This window comes from Sphaeramia orbicularis, chromosome 14 (genome assembly GCF_902148855.1).
Source record: "Sphaeramia orbicularis chromosome 14, fSphaOr1.1, whole genome shotgun sequence".
Lineage (NCBI taxonomy): Eukaryota > Metazoa > Chordata > Actinopteri > Kurtiformes > Apogonidae > Sphaeramia > Sphaeramia orbicularis.
The window spans coordinates 7384213-7404635 of NC_043970.1; the positions used below are offsets into that span (position 1 = coordinate 7384213).

General features: G+C 39.2%; 1 protein-coding gene across 1 annotated transcript in view; it reads left to right on the forward strand.

Annotated features, from left to right (window-relative positions):
• LOC115432827 (adapter molecule crk-like) overlaps positions 1-20019 on the forward strand; it is a 32908-nt gene extending 12889 nt beyond the window's left edge. The window contains exons 2-3 of the mRNA XM_030153838.1: positions 7767-8371; positions 17467-20019. Coding sequence (XP_030009698.1) covers positions 7767-8371; positions 17467-17601 — 740 coding nt within the window. The 3' untranslated portion in view covers positions 17602-20019. The remainder of the gene's footprint in view (positions 1-7766; positions 8372-17466) is intronic.
• Positions 20020-20423: the final 404 nt, after the last annotated feature.

The following is a 20423-nucleotide window of genomic DNA, read 5'->3' on the forward strand; positions in this document are numbered from 1 at the left end:
TGCTGGGTTCATTTTCTGGCCAGTTCGTACTGTAATGCTTTCAGCACAGACCCAGAACCCAAATGCAGAACGCAGAGACGGATGTAAAAGTTTACAGGGTTTATTGAATACAATTAGGATGATAATGATAATGAACAGGATCTTGAGGACAGTGGGCAAGGAAGTCCTCGTCTGAACCGTCCTCCGGGTTTCGGACGCGAACCCACGGTTCGGCACCGGATTTAATGCCGGATCACCGACTAGGGGAAAGCAGAGGGAGGTCAGGGACGGAAACAGGTCATGCACAGGGAGGCAAACAGACAGGCGACAGGACATAGGGAAAAGGCAAACTCACGTACCGAATAATCAGGCGAAGGCGTCAAAAAACCAGGAAGGCAGATGGAGGCTGACAAAAACCGACAGGGAGCAGGCAAAAGACAGGCAAACAGGATGACAAAAAACAGGTCGAACACGGTAAGGCAAACGGACAAACAGGATCAGAACGCTGGTAAGTAATCTACAAGAGAAAACGAACTGGCGTCTGATCAGGGGAAAAGGCAGGGTATAAATACACAAAAGGGAGGGAAGACAACGAGACACAGGTGGAACAAATTAGGGCGGAGTCAGGAAATCAGGGTAAAGGTGAACACCAAACAGGAAGGGAAGTAAAGACAACAGACAAGACACATGAGGAAAACTTAACAAAATAAAACAGGAAGTGACAGACAAACATAGAAGACAGACAACCCCAGACTAACGTCCGGTAACCGTCTTCACAGGATGATAGTTCGTGTCTGCCGAGGCTTCGAGGCAAATTCTTCATGTCACCATATCCATTTTGAGTCCAGACATTGTCACTCGATGAAAACAGGAGACATGGAAAGCAGAAAAGGCGATTTCTCCTCGGACACCCACATAGCCAGTTTTTTCGGGTGTACCACTCCGTTTGAAAAGACCGGGTAATGCTACGTGTAGAAGTCTGAAGCAAACCTTTCAGCTCCGGCATTGGTCTTCCTTTTCTTATCACTTCTTGCTTTGAATGAAAATCCAGATTTGAGAATTTTCTCAGCTCAGAAATGTAATCCTCCATTTTTGATGTGGTGTATTAAAGTGTATAAAAAAGAACGAAGAAGATTATAAGCGCATGAATCTGTGGACTCACTGGCGCCATCTATCATGAGGCAGGGGTACTGTTTGCCTCCCCTAGCGACTTTTTCAAAGCGGTTTTATGATTAATCTGCGAGCCTAAACACATTACAGAAATACATTCCATACGTTATGCAGATTATGGAAGGATAGAGCATATAATCAGAGTGTTTGAAAGCATTTTAACTGTGATACACAGAGGGACAGCGACACAATATTTTCATAGCGTACCAGCAGAGTTCATGAGGGGAGGAGACAGTTCTCCTGGAGGCAGAGCACAGCGCTGCCTCCTCCCTGTATTTGAACGGAGCATGCGGAAATTCTGCTATTCTAATTGACAAAAAAAAAAAAAAATAATAATAACAATATTGGATTCGAACGGAAAATGAGTTTATAGGACATACTAGCTGACAACTATCAACATTTATTATATTTTATAGTCAAGTTTTTTTTCTTTTCAAGATTGACAAGGGAGGCTCTGCCTCCCCTGCCTCCTCTGACTGCACGTCACTGCTTATATGGTACGTGGGCTTAATAGGGACATTTACCCTAAACCTTGGTAACGGATGGACAGAAAATTAACATCTGTTTTTGACTACTTCATAAAACCTGCCGTAAAGTGCAGTTCCAATTTTCATAAATCTTTAAAATCTTTACTGTTGGTCCTCTAGGGTGTCCATTTTGCAAAACAATAAACAGTTTGTATTTTTTCAATATATAAAGGTATAATATAGCAAGAGGTTTGCTAAGTGTTTTGGTAAAGGATGGACACAGCCATTATGGTAATGCATGGACAAGGGAGAATAATTACAAGTTTCAATTTTTTATTCAGCATATTTATTAGTATATACATGGCGTATTATAATATCTACAAAGTCAAATACCTTAATAAACTAATTTAATACATTTTAACCTATATTTATTTCAGTTTATTAGATATTTGTAACCACTGTAAAACAAGTAGCAAAATGTTTTTAAATTGACCTTACAACTTATCATAAATACAATATAGGTCCAATAGAAGAGGATCAAAGTTATGCTTTGAATTGCACTGACGGACAAAGAATGCAAACACAAATTTATGATGAATAAAATGCCATCTAAGTATTTAAAAAAAAAAAAAAAAAAAAAAAGCAAAACATTTGTTTGTCCAAGTTTTACCACATACACTAAACAAACAAAAAAAGTTGGTAAAATTAAAATTACAACGATGCTACAAGACTGGTTTATGTAATATATGCTTGTGTAACATCACTAGCACACTGAGGTAGTACATAATGTTTGCACAATAGCTCATATCATATAGTAAAACAAAACGTGTGAATCAAGAATGTTATTTATTTACAATTAAAGTGAAAAGGAAGACAAGCAGAGAAAGCAAAACAAAACGTGATATCCATCATGTTATGTATTTAAGTCCAAATTATACTGCACTCCTAAAAGTTTCAGTGGCTTCCTCCATTTCTGCAGGAAAATATGAGTCCTTTTATTAATATAGTGTTCTAGTTTTACCAGTATCACAACTTCTGAGATCAGTATGTATATATATATATATATATATATATATATATATATATATATATATATATATATATATATATATAAATATGTATATATAAATACAGATCTAGATGGTAACCTTCTCTTGGCCAGCCCCTAAAGTATTAAAATTAGATGTTACTCCGCAGACTTTACCACAAACTGTGACTTTCTTGACTTGAAAGATTCTTTTACTATTGTAAAAGAATCAAACATGTATTTGGTGGCACAATCTAAACAGGATTTTTTTTTTTTTGTGAAATATAGTTTTATAAATTTGACTTAGTTCACTGGAAACATCATGAGCCAGATTTCAGCACAGTAGACTTAACTTAGTCTTTAAAATCAGTGTAGATCAGAGTCTACTAGTGCTGCTGCGATTAGTCAACGTAGTTGACGTAATCGACCACGAAAATTTCTTTAGTCATCACATCATGTTACTATTGACTGCCAATGTATTTTTGGCTGCGGCACCTTGGGGAATCAATGCTGCAATTGGCGCCTGCAGCTGTATGGCTGCACCAAAAAGAGGAGAGAGAGAGAGACCCCTTCTTATAAGTTTCAGCCCCACCCCCGGTCCGTGCCTACATCATTCAAACATCCTGCCCCCTCAAATGAAAGTTTGCGAAGATTCAGGAGGTAGGGGACAGGTAAATGAGTGTTAAGTTTCACTTTCACTTTTACTTCCGCGGTCCGTGCTGTGAGTACAAATTAGGAATGAGGACATATGTCATATCGTGAGATATCTGGGAGGCTGCACCATTTTGAACTTACAAGCTATCCGATGCTAAAGGCAACAGCAACAGCATAGTACAAACCCCCCCACACACACACCGCCACACCAAGAGATCAATTCCACAGGAAACACTGTATTTGCGCTGTTAAGCAAATACTCACTGGAAAGTTTAAGGGCCTATTGTATTAAGATTTTGTTTTATTTGATATAGCTAGTCCTTTGCTTGAACAACTTTGCTCAATTTACTGTATTTTTTTTTTAGTATGGAAAACATCTCACTTTGTAATTTTTTGTTTGGTAATATTTAAGTTATTTATATTGTTTACATTTGCCATGGTACAGGTGAGATTTTATGTTTTGGCCCTTGAGCTGTATTCAAAATAAAATGGACACAATAAAATAACAAACACTTGATTAAAAAAAAAAAGTCCTATAGATTAGTAGACTAATCGAAAAAATAGTCGAAAGATTACTCTTTAGAAAATTAGTTGTTCGTGGCAGCACTACAGTCTACTTTATCTCAACTGTTGATATTGAGACTTTTGGTGTTTTTATGATAAATGACATACTTACTTTATGACTTGGCCATACAACAAGAGTAGGGCAGTAACAATTAGTTGACAATTAGTCAAAGGCAAAATGACATCACTAACGGCCTCTCGACTACTAATTTAGTAGTCGAGAGGCTGTTAGTGACGTCATGCACTTTTGTCTGTGGAAAAATGTTGATTTTATTGCTGATTGCAAGTCTTGAGTATTTAGTTGTTTGTTTAACAAACTTTGTTAGGCACTGGAATTGTTATACTCAAAATGCAGTCTTGTTAAAGGGAAAAAAGTATTTTATTGCTTCTGCAATATTTGTTTATTTATTTTGTTTTACGAATTTATTACAAATTATTACAGTTATTAAAATCAATAATTGATCGACAAAATACATTTTGTAATAGAACACCCCAGAAGCAGTCCTCAGCTTATAAATGGGGGCCCTTAAACATGTAATAAGAGACACAGTTTACACTATAATTTTTAAGACATCAAATGTTCAAAATAACTACACAAACATTTTAGAATATATACCTGTCTATCTAACAATGATTCATTTCCCTTTTGTAAGTCCTATTTTACCTGGCATATTCAAATATTCCCAGCTATGTTAAGAGTAAGTCATGGGCTTTACCAACATAAGTAAATATATTTATATATTATAATTATATTATATTATAATTATTATATATTAATATTTATATAATTTGTATATCGGCCATGCATGCTTTTGGGTCAGGCGTATTTTTGAAGTTGTTTATGTTTACATTTTTTGTTTTGGTTCAGTAGGCCCACCCACCAACAATTATCCAGTCAGAAAGCCTGCAGAGCCTGGGGCAATAAACCTAAAAATATGACAGGTTAAGGCAACCCAGCTTTCCATTATTGTTGTTGTTGCGTAAGTGTACATGCTACATATACTTACAAATTTGGCATACAGTGCACCTTTGATAATACCTACATCAGTGGTCTCCAAATTTATGTACCCCATGAGCTACCTTTATGTAACGGAAGTGGCTGAGAGCTGCTTTGTATTTTTGGTTTTGCTTAAAACCAAATGACTGACATCCGCTGATGTGTGTTATGGGTGATGATTCACATCCACTAGGGTAAACGTTAGGGGTGTGACAAAAAATGGATTCATATCAAAATCGCGATTCTTATTTACTATGATTCAGAATCCATTTAAAATGTCCCAAAATCGATTTTAAAAAATAAAACAACTTCACTGGGAGTCTGCCTCTGTTTTGTACGTGGGACGTCCTGACGTCATCACACAGCCGGTTCTGGAATATACGCATGTGAATTTGTCATGTTTATCCTCCCTTAATGGTGGCCCAGGCTGCAGGCACCAATGTAATACCGATGTGTCGGGACTACGGGAGTGCAGCGTTCCTGTTTTTAACTTAACTTCCCATCATGCAGCGTACTACTGCGCTTCTGTGATTGTAAGGCAATTGTATTCCAAAATGAATACCATACTTTCCGAAATATAAGCCGCTACTTTTTTCTCACACTTTGAACCCTGCTGCTTATACAATGATGCGGCTCGAGTATAGATTTTTACAGGCTACCGGCCTCCAGGGGGCACTCTAGCAGGAAGCGCAAAAGCAAGACAGACAGGTGGAAGAGGTGATGCAAAGAGGAGAAGTTTTAAGCTTAACGTAACAATCATTTTGTGTGTCATGCACAAACCCTCATCATGGAAAACACACGAAGAAACGCATATGATGCAGCTTTTAACTTAAAAGCAATCAATTTGGCTGTCCAAGAAGGAAATAGAACTGCAGCATTTAAGTGCCATTGAGAGCAGCAACGGAAGAGAGACTGAGAAGGTGTGTGATGGAGCATTTCTGAGGCTGTTCAACTCCGACACTGAAGAAGACGACTTCAGTGGTTTCAATGCACAGAAGGAAGATGAAGACAGTGATCAATGACTTTTCTGGGTTTTTTAACCAGCCGTGTTACTGCCATTTTACTGCCGTGTTACAGGCACTGTTTGAAAAAAAGCAGTTAAGGTATGGAAATAAATATTTAAATAAAAATCTTTCTGTTTACCATCTTTCTGTGCAAATATCTCATGTTACAACGTGAACACCTGTGGCTTATTGTCAGGAGCGGCTTATAGTCAGGTGTGGCTTATAGCCCGGAAAGAACGGTAATATCTCCGAAAATATTGGTCTTATCAACTTGCTGAGATATTTAATATGGAAATGGGACTATTCCTCAACTGTAGGTACCAGATTGGCCAGGTAAAAATGTCTGAATTTGTCAGAATTGTAAATGCAGCATTCCTGTTTTTAATTTCATTTCCTGTCATGCAATGTGGTGCTGCGCTTCCATGATTATAAGGCAATTGTATTCCAAAATGACTAATATCTCTGAAAATATTGGTCCTATCAACTTACTAAGATATTTAATGTGGAGATGGGACTCTTCCTCAACTGTAGGTACCAAATTGGCCAGGTAAAAACATCTCAAGTTGTCAGAATCGTAAATGCAGCGTTCCTGTTTTTGACTTCATTTCCTGTCATTCAGTGTGGTACTGCGCCTTCTTGGGGTGGGCGATATGGGCAAAAAAAATATTTAGATTATTTTTTTTTTAATTTTTATTTTCCGATAACGATAATCTGATGATATCCTTTAAAATGCAGGAAAACTGACCTGTACTGTTAGAAATTAGGAGTCATAATTACACATCAAATGAAGAAGTTTGAAGTGGAAGGTATAAGAATAAAACAAAGATACACAAGAATAATAGAGGGAAGTGAATTTTAGAAACACTAACTGCCCATCATGCACATTCTCTCACCCTGATCCTCATTCCTGTGGACTGTGCATTATCTCTTGGCAGGTGTTGTTTCTTTAAGATTATTTTTCTGTTAATAAAACACTTTATTCCCTTCAGCACTGTGCGTTTGAGTCCAGTCATTCACTCTGTCTTAACAGTTTGTATTCAATCCCCTCTAAAATCGGCACCAGCGCCACATGAATGACGCACTACCACCTATAGAAACACCTTATGTCCACCTTAAGAAAGCCGTGCGAATCTCTGTACATTCGTTTGTGTGAATGTCGTAAGGAACCCCTAATAACAATGTAATGTGTTCTTATGATCTACTTGCAGCCAGTGCAGGAACATGTGGGCCTGGATAGGCCTCCTGATCCACGAACATTGTGCGTTCTTCGGTTGTTCATAAGGCATTCGTTAGGGCGCCCTGTGAAAGGGGGTTTCATAGTATGTTCGTGGAAAATCTTGGACAAGATCACTCACCTGGCTACTAACTTAGGAACAGTCTATGAATGCTCCATTCGTATAAGGCCACCTTCAGAAGGTTGTACGAAATGGTCCATAAATCATTTGCATGGTGTTTGCAGCCATTCTTAACGGCATTTGTGACTGAGGCTTTAATTAATCCCCAGTTTCTTTCACATTATGTGTAATAAAAGTAAATTTAACAAAAGTATCAGATCTGTCAGTATCGGAATTGGCAGATATCAGCAGTCCTGGTATTGGATTAGTACCGGAGCTCAAAATATGGATTGGTACATCCCTAGTTCCAGATGTGAAGCATGTGTAGAATTTTGTGCAGAGGTTGACAGGGATGAGTGTCAGTTTTCCACTGTGAGAATGTTACTGCTTCATTTTTTGCACTGCCAAATCCTACCAGGGATTTGCATCTTGTTCTGAGACAACCTTTGTGTGTCTGAAGTTGGTGTTTGCTGCCAGATCTGTGACATGTCTCAATGTGTCTGCTCTTGCATTTGAGATTTTTTTTGCCCGTTTCTGTTTGCTAAACTCATTCTTGCCTTTGTTTTGCAGGTTTAGCATCTCCTTGGTTTCGAATTGGGGATCAGGAGTTTGAGGCACTGCCAGCTCTACTGGAGTTCTATAAGATCCACTACCTAGACACCACAACACTGATAGAACCTATAAGTAAGGCCAAACACACAGGATTTGTCAGCTGCTCTGTAGCCGGTATACCTCAGCAGCCCGAGGAGGCAGAGTTTGTCAGGGCACTCTTTGACTTCCCTGGCAACGATGAGGAGGACCTCCCCTTCCGAAAGGGAGATATCCTACGAGTGCTGGAGAAACCAGAGGAGCAGTGGTGGAATGCTGCAAACCAGGAGGGTCGGGCTGGGATGATCCCAGTGCCCTATGTGGAGAAGTACCGGCCTGCATCGCCTACCATTGCAGGTGTGGACACCACCCCTGTGGCGAGTGGGCAGGGTGTGGCTGTTGGAGGTGTAGCGGGCAGCACAGATGTAACAGGGGCCCCCCAACCCAATCCTCTGGGAGACCCAGGGCAGTATGCTCAGCCTGTGGTCAACACACAGCTTCCAAACCTCCAAAACGGGCCTGTGTATGCCCGGGCCATTCAGAAGAGGGTGCCCAATGCCTATGACAAGACCGCGCTCGCTCTAGAGGTAGGACTGTCACCATAATGAAGAGTTAGATGATTTGTAGTCATACTAGATTAGATGACAGATTGCTGAAATTTTCATAGTTCCCTGAACCATAGCAGAGACAGAAATTATCTTGATATAATTAGTGGGCAACCGCCAGAATTAGATCAAATCTAACCGTAAAACACACATTTTGGTGAAATTTGAATGTTGCTGACGATATAATAAGCCACAAATCTGTAGACTCAGTCAATAGAAAAATATGTTCATACTAGTGCGTTGATCCGTGGGGAACCACAGTTTCCAGATCCTCTGATACAATTCATTCCTTTACTTTCTTGGTAAATTCCACTGGTATTTTCAGTTGAATAACCTCTCAGCTGGCATGTCTCTTTCTGCACATGAAATTTGACATTGTGACAATGTGGCCCTATTACTCTGTTGTTAGGTAACCCACTTAAAATGATGATTCGGTGATTCTGGGCATAGCAATGCGATTGGCCATTGGGAGGCCATTGTATTCCAAAATTACAAATATCTCCCAAAAGATTGGTTTTCTCAACTTGCCGTTTTCGCTAGTCTCTAACCAAAAATACATAAGTACGGCAAACTGCAGCAGTCAGCTCTTCCCTGATTTTGTGTGAGGCCCGAGACACACAGAGTCCACTTCCCTTTTATAATATAGGATACAATGGAACCACCAAAATCTTTATAAAGTGATGTAATTTTTTCCTCAGCTCTACAAATGATTGCCAATTCCCTGGGTTTTTTTCTGTTCATTTTATGTTACTAGTATACTGTAAACCCAATAATAGTCGTTTATTAGCTTTCTACAATGGATAACATAAATTCAAACTACATTTCAGTTTGTCTCCAAGTCATTCCGAACAGAATTTTCCAAGACCAGATTTGATGCAATTCTGTCAAGCATATTACTGATGCATTGAAAAGGAGAGATGACAATAGAAATTAGGTCCAGTCAAGATAAACAGGTGATGCTCATTCGTCACCTGGGTGACATTAACCAGTGGTGAAGGGCATACGATGAAATGATTAGGGCCTATAAACATTATCATTTTGCTAAAAAAAATGCACTCAGCTCAAATACTTGCAATTAATTATGTCTAAGGGTGATGCATTCACTCCTCATTCATCTCATTTATTTTTCCTCAGGCTGAACATGCATTCACTGTTAACCTCTTTAGCTCTGCTGCTTCCTTTTTGGATCTCAGCTGAGGCTCAGTAGATTGTCCTCATTGTTAATGGCTTACTCTTGCATGTGAGCATCCACACAATATGTCTTAACAAATGCAAGCTGCCCACACACATAAAGACACAGTGGAGATGGTTCTGTAGAGAAAGACTGGCACAGATCCTACACAATGGCCCCTGTATGCATCATGACTTCACATTCATGTGAATTCAGCATTCATTAACACCACAGCCCAGTGATACAGGGCAAACTGTTTTCCTGGACATAAGTACACTGTGTTTATAGAGAACACTACATGAAATGGCAACAGGGGCAAAGGGCAAGAAAGTCACACTATCCCATTATATTTATATGTCAATGGGTGATATGGACAAAATATAGGTATCTGCAAATGCTTGTCATTTTATATCATAATGCTAGGAGTAGGGCTGCAACTAATGACTATTTCAGTAGTTGACTAGTCATAGTTTACTGTAAGGACTAGTCAGAATATGAACTGCAAAAAAAAGCAATGGCTCTTTTTTTATTTTTATTGCAGCAATAAAATACATTCTCTTTCCTTTAACAAGTACATTTGATGCTGAATAATTAGAATGTATAACAGCGTTTGTAAAACAAAGTCAATATTCAACAAATATTGGAAGCAGCAATAAAATACTTTTTTCCTTTAAACAAAAGTGTATTTTGTATAACAATTCCAGTGCCTAACAAAGTTTGTTCAACAAACAACTCAGTTACAATCAGCAATAACATTGTCCTTAAACTAAAGTGCATGATGCCACTAACAACCTGTCGACGATAAATAAGTCAGTGACTAACTTTGCTGTTGACCATTTGTCAACTAGTTGACTTGTTGTTGCTTCCCTAGCTAGTATATATTATAATTAGGTCATTGCTCTGTGAAATGGTTTAAAATATCCATCCTTAACTTATCAAATTTGCTTATTTTCTTCCTTCATATTTTTGGATCGCAGTATTTCTACTCTGCTGATATATATATTTTTTCACAATAATGTGATAATACTCAATAATCAGTTTGAAGAGTATCTCCAATGAAGACATTAAAAAAGGATTTATTTGTCAAATTTGAGAATATTAACCCTTTAAGCGCCAAAGTCGCAATATTGCGACAAGCTTCATAACTGAATGAAACAGACACCTGTTTGAAATCTTGATATAAAAATTGAATTGTTAAAAAACAAAAAACAAACTCAGGCACCAAAAGGATTAACATGAATATGTTTAACAAAGGAAACAAAAAAAATGTATACAGACTCCCCATTTGAAACCACCTTTGGAGCTGTTCAGCAATAGGTATCAGGGTGTACAAGGTGCATTTGAATGTGCTACAGGGATTGACATTAACCGTTCAACCCACTGGCCAAACAGGGCAAGTAACTTTTAAAGTCACTGGCCCTGATCCATGAGCTATTGGCTCACATATCAAGCCTACTATTTTTGGTTTGGACATATACAGGGGATGCGGCATCGATGGTGCGTATATGTGAATTTCGGCATCATTAACCATGAAAAAAAGAATGTAATTCGCATGGTGAATGGGTTGTTTTTATACACTTTTATGTTAAATAAATATCATGCATGATTCATAACCTGCTTTTTTCTAATTTCAGGTTGCATGTGCCTGCTTGGAATGCACCTTGTACCACATTTTTGCACAGTGACTTTAGTATAGACATCTCGTTTTGCCTTAACCCACACTGTGTGTAGTATTGTGTCTGTGTACCTTTTTTCTGTGCAATTGCAATATGTAACAATGCTAAATAACAAGATTGGAGATCACATTAACATTATTCAGCAGATTATAACCATTGACAATGCTTGCTTGGCACATAATTACAAAGAAATGACTACAACTGAAAACTGCTAACATGCTATTAAATACAAGAATGCAATTTACTGAGAGATTCACAAAGACTTGCCTTGACTGCAACTGAAATTAACAAATGAAATTCTTGGCACAAAATAAATATGTCCCTGTTTTTGTCAAGCCAACCATATTATACATATAGGCCGGATCTACGAAAGGTTTGTGTGTATAAAAATGTGTGCAAACTCATTGCACATACAAAAAAATGTACAGACTGATTTACTAACAGTGCACACTAGGGGTTGTGTGTTTCAAAAGTGCAAAATAGCGCATCTGCATCTAGTTAGTACGCAATAAATATGCAATATGGGGCATTTACCTGCAATTGTGCGTGTGCTGGGAGGAGAAAATGTAAATGTATTAATTTAGCACAAGCAAAGTGATTTATCAAACCTGATATCAATTTTGCTCATAGAAACTGTGTCTATATTTACCACGTCTCAAAGGGAGGCGCAAACGGTTTGAATGCGTAATTGCGCACACATGGCTGTGGTTGTTGTCGCAAGGAGGCATTGAGATGATGAAACAAGATGCAGAGAATGCATTTTTCACCCTCGTGAACATTTTTGTAATGATGGAAGAAAAAATAGAGACTTTTCCAGTTGATCTGATGATTGTGATTAAAAATACGCACCGACATTAGGCTACAGTGTGACAAAATTATGTGCACCTGACAGTCATTCAATTCAGCAACTCCCACAGCCCCCCCACCTCTAAAATAAATCCGACACTGCTGCCCAGCAAAGCCACTTTAGAACTTTTAGGGGATGATTTGGAGCCAGTCACGAGGAAGAGTCATACAATATCTTCTCTGACAAAACTCTTCCAAAGTTACATTTCCATGCATCTAGATCATTCACCGTACTGTTGCCATTAGTGCTGGCGTATCCCAGAGCAGTTTTCCAGGCGTATTGTCACCATGACAACAACCAGTTGCACACGCAAAATCCTAATTTAAATAGAGCGGTCTTGAAGACTTTCCACCAGTTGTCATTTGTGCAAGCAATCATAGTAAATCACCCACAAACCATGGTTCAGCCCCACACTCAAAATTGTAGATTGCGCATGGAAATTAGTACGCGTAAATTGGGATCTTAGTAGATCCGACCCATAGTGTATTCATTACAACCATTTACAAGTATGTACAATACACATCATCATCTGTGTCATTGTCTGACAGACTAGTAACACCCTGACAGTGTTCATTTCAAAAGTTCTGCTGGACCCTCATGTTCTACAAAAAGTTCATCTTAAGATTTTTTTTTTTTTTAAACTTAATTTTTATTAAATTTTCTCTTTTTTTTCAGTACAGTACAATTACACATTCAATTACACAGTTCAATTAATTTCTTTTCCCCCTACACAGCTGCAAATATATTCTCATACACCTCCACAGACACATATAATGAAATTTAAGAAAGCAATAATAATTATAGCAAGCAATGATTACTTCAAAAAACAAAAAAAATATAAATAAATAAATAAATAAAAATAAAAAAGGCTGTAGATATAGATCTTCGACAGAGGTAGATTGACAGCACTTTGATAACATGGAGTGTTCTTGCAACACCAGTAAATATTATTGCAGTAGTAAAGGTAACATAGGTTCCCATCTTTTAGTAAATATGGTTTTCTGAAGCCGGAGCAGGTGTGTGATCTGCTCCATCTGGTAAATATCCCAAACTTTTTGAATCCATGTATTATATGAGGGAGGTTCTGGTTTCATCCAGCTGATGGTTATAGACTTTAAGGCAGCGGTGAATAATATATTCAAAAGGTATTTATCTGCTTTTCTATCCAGACCTTCAGGTATTACTCCCAAAACTGCCACTGTGAAGCTTTGTGGGATGTTCATTTTAAAATCTTAAGATTTTGAATGTATTTTGGTCCTTAAGCGGCTGCTGTACCTATGGAAATTAACGATCTGCACAGGGGTAAATTCAGTACAACAGGTTTTCCTACGGAATGACTGCTGGATGTTTACATTGAAAAGAATGAGGTTTCGCATACCCGATGGTTTGAAGCATGTTCAGCATTTTTAGGGGGTAAAAAAAAAATACAGGGGTAATTGTATGTGGCACTGGCAAGATATGGTATAATTTCTCCGTATTGGTGGTGGCCCAAACAGGTTAGTTAATTTTGAGTTCTTGTGGCCCATACTGGCCTGTCTGCTGTAAAAACTGCATCAGGCCATCAGCCCTGCGCTATGAATTTTCTTTGGCGTCCATACTTTGTCCTACAAAGCAACATTGAATTTAGAGTCTGTAATGTATCAAGAGAGACACATCTTGTCCATAAATGACTTCATATCCATTTGTGCATTTATTTCTGCTCCTTGATGGGGTGTTAGGTCAACAATACAGGGCGTCCCATAAGTCTCCATACATAGGAGACATAATACATATGCTTCTAACATGTATTTCTTTATATTTCTTCTTTATAGTTCTTCAGCAGTGGAGGACACGCATTGAAATGTGTTCCCGACAAAATGGCAGTCATATAGAGTATATTGTATAAATAAAAATGGTTTATGTCAAGAAACGTTTATTTTTCCTATGTATGGAGACTTATCGGACACCCTGTAGTAGGATGATCTTCATTACTGACATAAATTTCCTGTCCAATTCCCTTTCAGAATCATTTGATCACCTAGCCATACTTCTGTGTGTTACTTAAGACAATTAGGAGTTTTTTTTTCTCTTCATACTCAATGCAATTTGCAGTGTTCATGAATTTTTAACTGTCATTTATAATATTCCAAATGAGCACTCCCCTGATGCCAGAGAGTTTAGAGGTGCTTAGTCATATTGTTGTGCTTGTTTTCTCTGAATGACTCCTCCATCTCCTCATTTGGCTGTCTCACAGTGAAGCTGTTTACTACTACTATTAGGGCTCCTGGGATGGAGCTGGTGTCCCGTCCCGGTGCGTTGAGCCGAGCAGGTGAACCAGTGTTTTCCATTGCCGGCGGTCTTGTGCCAGCTTCTGTGCATCCTTCACGGTAACTCCATGTTGTTGGAAGTTGCCCGCAATGACGTCGAGCCATCGGGTGCGGGGCTTGCCTCATGGTCGTTTCCAGTCTGCGGCCTTTGGGTCAAACTGAAGGATGGCTCTTGTTGGATGGTCAGGAGGGAGGCGGAGGACATGACCGAACCAGCGGGTGTGATGTTGTGCGGCCAGGCTGGATGCTTTGGGCTGGCATGTGTGGGTTCGAAGCACCTCATTGGAAACCCACTGGGGCCACCTGATGTTTTCAATGGTTCTGAGAGCCCAGCTATCAAAGCCGTCTATTCTGGCAGCCAGTCTTGTTTAAGGGCCATGTTTCCGAGCCATAGAGCAGGATGGAGAGGACGGCAGAGTTGTAGATCTGGAGCTTCGTCCTGCGTGAGATGGTCTGGTGCCGCCAGAGTGGTTTCCAGAGAGACTGCAGAGCTGATGTTGCCAGGGCACCATGGACCCCAGATACACAAAACTCTTGACAGGCTCTACAATGTCATTACCAAGCTGCAAAGGAGGTGGATCTGGCCCATCACCGACATGCATGAACTTGGTTTTTGTCCACTTCACTTGGAGGCCAAGTTTCTCTGCCTCTTCACTGTATATGCCCAGGGCATCTCTCAGCTGACTGTAGGATGTGCTGAGCAGGATGGTGTCATCAGTGTACTCCAGGTCAGTCAGGTGGTAGCTGCTGAGGGACACTCCGGGGACCCTCTCACAAGAGAGGGTCCCCGGAGTGGGTGAAGCTGTTTAGCTGTGAGGGGGTGAAGATGTTTACATGACCATAAAAATCTTGTAACTGGGAATGAGCAGATACTTCTAATAATCTGATCCGACACGTTTACATCCACTCAAGAAATGTGATAATCGAAAACTGTGGTTTAGATGCCTCGGTCCATTATCAGATTTTTTTTCAGAATACATACGAACATAGTGATAGTAGACTCAAACTTCCTATTATTGTCTTCCGCTCATATTTGATTGTGTAACTTCAGTTTCTGTGATTTTAATGGTTTTTATACATGCACAGAACCAAATAAATCAGATTAACCTGTATACATCTAAGAACACATCTGAGTATTGAGGAGAATTCCAGTGGTGTTAATCCGATATCTCATAATCAGATTACTGGTGTTATCTGATAAAGTATATCAGATTATACTGTTCACATGACAACTCCAGAAATTGGGTGACTGAAGTATTAGTTTGCATGTAAACAGGCTCAGTGATAAACCACAGTTCAGTAGTGCACACAAGAATAACAATACAAGATGAATACCACCAGACAAAGCTAAATGAAACAAGGAAGGAAAATAAGACTCAAGAGTCCAGTATTAACAGCATCACCATCACTTGGTTGATCAACTGGGTGTGTATTTTCTCTTTATGCCTGTTTGACTCTGTTTGGATAATGAGGGGTTGTGTGATAGGGCTGGGTAAAAAAAAGTAATTTGATCGATTTTAGATCGATTTCATTTTAATTTTGTGTAATTGATTAATAGAGGATGAGATTGATTTTTCAGAGCAGGACTGTGCGTACCTGACCTGGGCACCACCGATGCGGAGGCACGGCTGGCTCCGTCTCGTGAGCCCCTGGGGGAGACAGGGTGTTTTGATCTTGCTCATGACAGTTCTGGCGTGGGAGGTATATGGAGGAACCCCTCTGTGGGAGGTCCTCCCAGCCTCAAACTCGAACCCGCCGTGTGGAGGAACTGGCCTACAGGACCGTCTGGTCAGTGGAGGCTCTCCGAGGCGGGTCATGGAAGCTGGTTTTTATAGGAATATTAACTTGGATCCACACTCAGCCATCGGTCATACTATCAGTTACAGTGGAGTTAGAGGAACAGTAAAGCAACAGTCATAGATCGCTACACCCCCCCCCCCCCCCCGCCCCCGTGACTTTCTTGTACCAAGGGCCCAACATGATTATATTTCAGTGGTGCCAAAATTGGTTGCGGTGCCCCAGGGTGACAGTAATGCACCTTAACGCTGGAAGCCACCAGCCATAAAACAGAATGAAGATGACAAACAAGTCTGGTCTGAGCCATTGTAGAAATGTGTCAATGTTTCTGTCCCGTTCATTATTTAAGAGCAGATTCATCTCTTCACTGCTGAAATGTCTTTTTTTTTGTAATGTCAATGCTGATACCAGTATTGATGTGTTGCATGGCTGCGGTATTCAAATGATAAGCTCAAAATTGTACTTTGGTATCACTAAATGATTCATTCATTCATTCATTCATTTTCTGAGCCTGCTTTATCCTCAATCACTAAATGAATCTGAATCAATCAATTAATACTGAATCAAATTGATATCTGATCGGATCCAATCGAAGCGTGATTACTCTGCTTGTATTTTGCAGACCGACATTGAACCTTTTAAAAAAATGGATCAACACATGTATTACAGAGACCAAATAAAATGTATAAGACCAGAATGACCTCTGGGAAAAATAGTAGCAAGAGCTTTTTTCTAGGCAGTTTCTAGTGGCCCTCAGCGGGATTGTACTCAAACAAAATGCTATACTGGCTTCCACCAAATCATTTATGAGAGGACCAGAACAACTCCTGGGTAAAAAATTTAGAGAAGTTTCCCTTTTTGAATAGCATTCATCTTGAGTCAGCATCTAATGGACACTTTATACTTGAACGCAGGCACTGATTCATTTTTTCACAGGCTGATAATTACTCTTCTTGACTCATCAACTAGTCATCTAGTTGTGAAAAATTGGTGGAGTGCTCTTTTAAACAAATTATAGGTCATTGTTACTAGGCTGTCTGTATGTGGCTTTGTTTTTCTGTAGTTGTAAAATTAAAGATGGGTCAGTCAGTTGTATTAGGTACTAATCTCGATGAAGGCTCGATTTCATTTCTGTCATATAGAGGGCTTCTGTTTACAAGTTAATCCCATGAACCAATTCTGCCAATTTACATGAAGCTCTTCACATCAGGTTTATTGTATGAAAGGATGTGGGCATATGTCAACATATTGAATTTAAATATTGATTATATTTCTGGCAGGTGGGCGACATGGTCAAAGTGACGAAGATCAACGTGAACGGCCAATGGGAGGGTGAGTGCAAGGGTAAACGAGGCCACTTTCCCTTCACTCATGTACGACTGTTGGAACAGCACCATCTTGACGACGAGAGCTGAGGAACATCCATGCTCAGCCTCTCCTAATGCAACCCTTTTCTCGATCACTTCATCATACCCAGAACGCAAAAGAATTCTACAAGCATGTTATAAATGGACGTCACAGCAAAACTGGCTAGAGTAACATAAGTCAGCTGACCCCCCTATAGTGACCGTCAATTAAACTCAGAATTTACACTAAGGTTGGACTGATATCACTTTATTTAAGTTACTGGTGGCTTCCTTCCTGATCACAAACATTTACTTTCTAAAATCAGTAAGCATACTTCTGTTTAGGTAAATGGCTACATTTATAGATGTTATATTTACTGATAAATAATTTTAGAGGAACATACCGTATTGTGCAGAGCCATATGGGGAGAATTAGTTCAGATGAATGTCCATTTAGCCTCTAAAGAAAATGATAATAGATTGTCAGTAATTTCTGAGGTAAATGCAAACTGGTGTGGATTTGGTGATTGTGAATTAATGATTTCTGCATGCTAGGGTTGCCACGGTTGTAGCTCCCTTAATCTTTAGTGTCCACATGTTCGGGTGTTGGCTGAAGGGTTTTTCCCTTTTTTCATTTTCGAGATTGAATATTTGGGTAATTTTCAGAGGCCTGATTCCCAAATTGTGACAGAATGGGATACTTACTTTAGTCTTTATCAGACCTAGCTTATGCTTGTAATACTCAGTAGTTGGCTACAATGACAGATGTCAAGTAAAGCTGTTAGTCTCTGTTTTATATGCCTCTATACAGAACTAATAGCTAACAACACATCATGTTGTATATGGTTGTGATACCTGCATATGATGCAGTAGTATTTCCTCAGTTCACAATAGTGTCATTAAAAATACTCAATGAATCCAGATGAAAGAGAGAAATGGAAGCAGGTAGAGGTGGCAGTGTTTGCCATCAGTAACCAATATCAGTCTAACCTTAGTTTACATACCAGTATTGTAGTCAGTGCCATACATCAAAATGTACAAAGTAGAGTTGGCCGACTCTTCCCTTCCTATGGTATCTGTACCTGCGCATTAAGTTTCATTCATGCCCAAAAGGAAAGGAATAAAAACCAACTCATTACACACCACAAGCAGAACCCTCTGCTTCATTAAATCAGTGCGTGTTTGGAGGGCCAGACTGTGAAACAACGTCCTGACCAAGGAAAAAGATGCTCCCCCTCTTCCTCAGCGAGACAACCTCGCCAACTTTTTACATCCCACACTACAGTCTGAGTCTTCTTTTTTTGTACTAAATGTGGAAATATTATAGAATTGATTATACACACCTTACATGCAACAGTTGTACACTTTGTTCCTTGTGTTCAACTTAACCGTTTTTGTACCACAGTTTTATTTTTGTTTATTTTAAACTTATTTCAGCTAGCATGGATGACTTGCAATGCAGCAGATGAGGCTGTGTATAGGAGCGGAGATATGAAAGAGTGTTTTAGATTAAATTTTTTGTCTTCCAGCATCGTTGTAGTTGTGATGCTGCTTTTAAGGTCAGGTCCATCTTAAAACACTAATGAAACTACAGTTTATGTTGAGGTAGCAAAAGAAAAGCTTCAAATGTCCTATTTAGTGCCACTGATCATGAACTGTGAATTGAAATTTCTCTTAATCTGCATTTTTTGTATGGAATACTTGCATTAATTACTAGGGATGTATTGATCCAATATTTTGGGGTCTGATACGGACCCGATACCAGGACTGCTGATATCTGCCAATACCGATACTGACCGATCCAGTACTATTGTTAAATTTATTTTTATTATGAACAGTGAGAAAGAAACTGGGGATTAATTAAGGTAATATCAGTCACTTTTCACTCTTAAACCTCAAGTAAGAAATACCTGTGAAGAGCAATTTGTCACTCGTTTTAAAAAACGTGTACCAGTCATTGTATCAAAAACAGTCAAGAGAAAAAGAAATGACAATGAAAATGTGTCTTTTAAATGAGACACCCAACTGGTCAGGAAACAGAATGCCTGTACTTAAGAACATCAAATGAGAAAATGTAAACATAGACGAGTTGGTGGTTGAGTAGAGTCAATCATAAAACATATTTACCTTCTCAGTTAACCAGAGGTAAAGCAGCTATAGGGGCTATCACTGTTAAGAAACTTTTAGTGCAAAAAGGATCATAAATCCAGCTTAATTTACCCTTTAAATAACATAAAAATAAATGGGGTCTTTACACAGGGTACCGCCCCCCGTTGAGAAACACTCTTAATAGTCCAACCACTTGCATTTCGACATGGTAATACCCGTGACAAGGTAAGACAACAATATATGATAATTAGCAAGGCTTTGAGCAAGCCATGCACCATTTTTGTTTGGCCATGCTTTTCAAAAATTAACCATGCACATCATGGGTACATGGCTTGCTGCCTAATAAACTGCACTCATTAAAGTTAACTGCTTGGGCTACTTAGCCTTAGTTTCACTGTACTTGTACTCTGATGTGATGCTTCTGTAAATGCTTTGTAAGGTTAGTTGTGTTGTACTTTGCAATGCTGCTGCTGCCTCTTGAAACACACGCATAACAAATACTGCAAGTAGCAGTGGAAGCTGTGGGCATGACGAGTGTAAAATATTGCCACACCGCCGACCCTTTGCTGTTAGCTGCCTTCATGCTAAATTACGTTTCCCACAACCAAAGATCTCTGCCACAAGGAATAATTCGCCTGTCGCATTGACGGTAGCATCACAAAGTGTGTGACACAGACCAGCAAAGTAATGGAGGAGCCCTCAGCTGCAGCTGCTCTAAGTAATGCAATAAATAAAATAACCACTCTGGATCGGTTGCATGGATCGGCACTTTTTTTTTTACC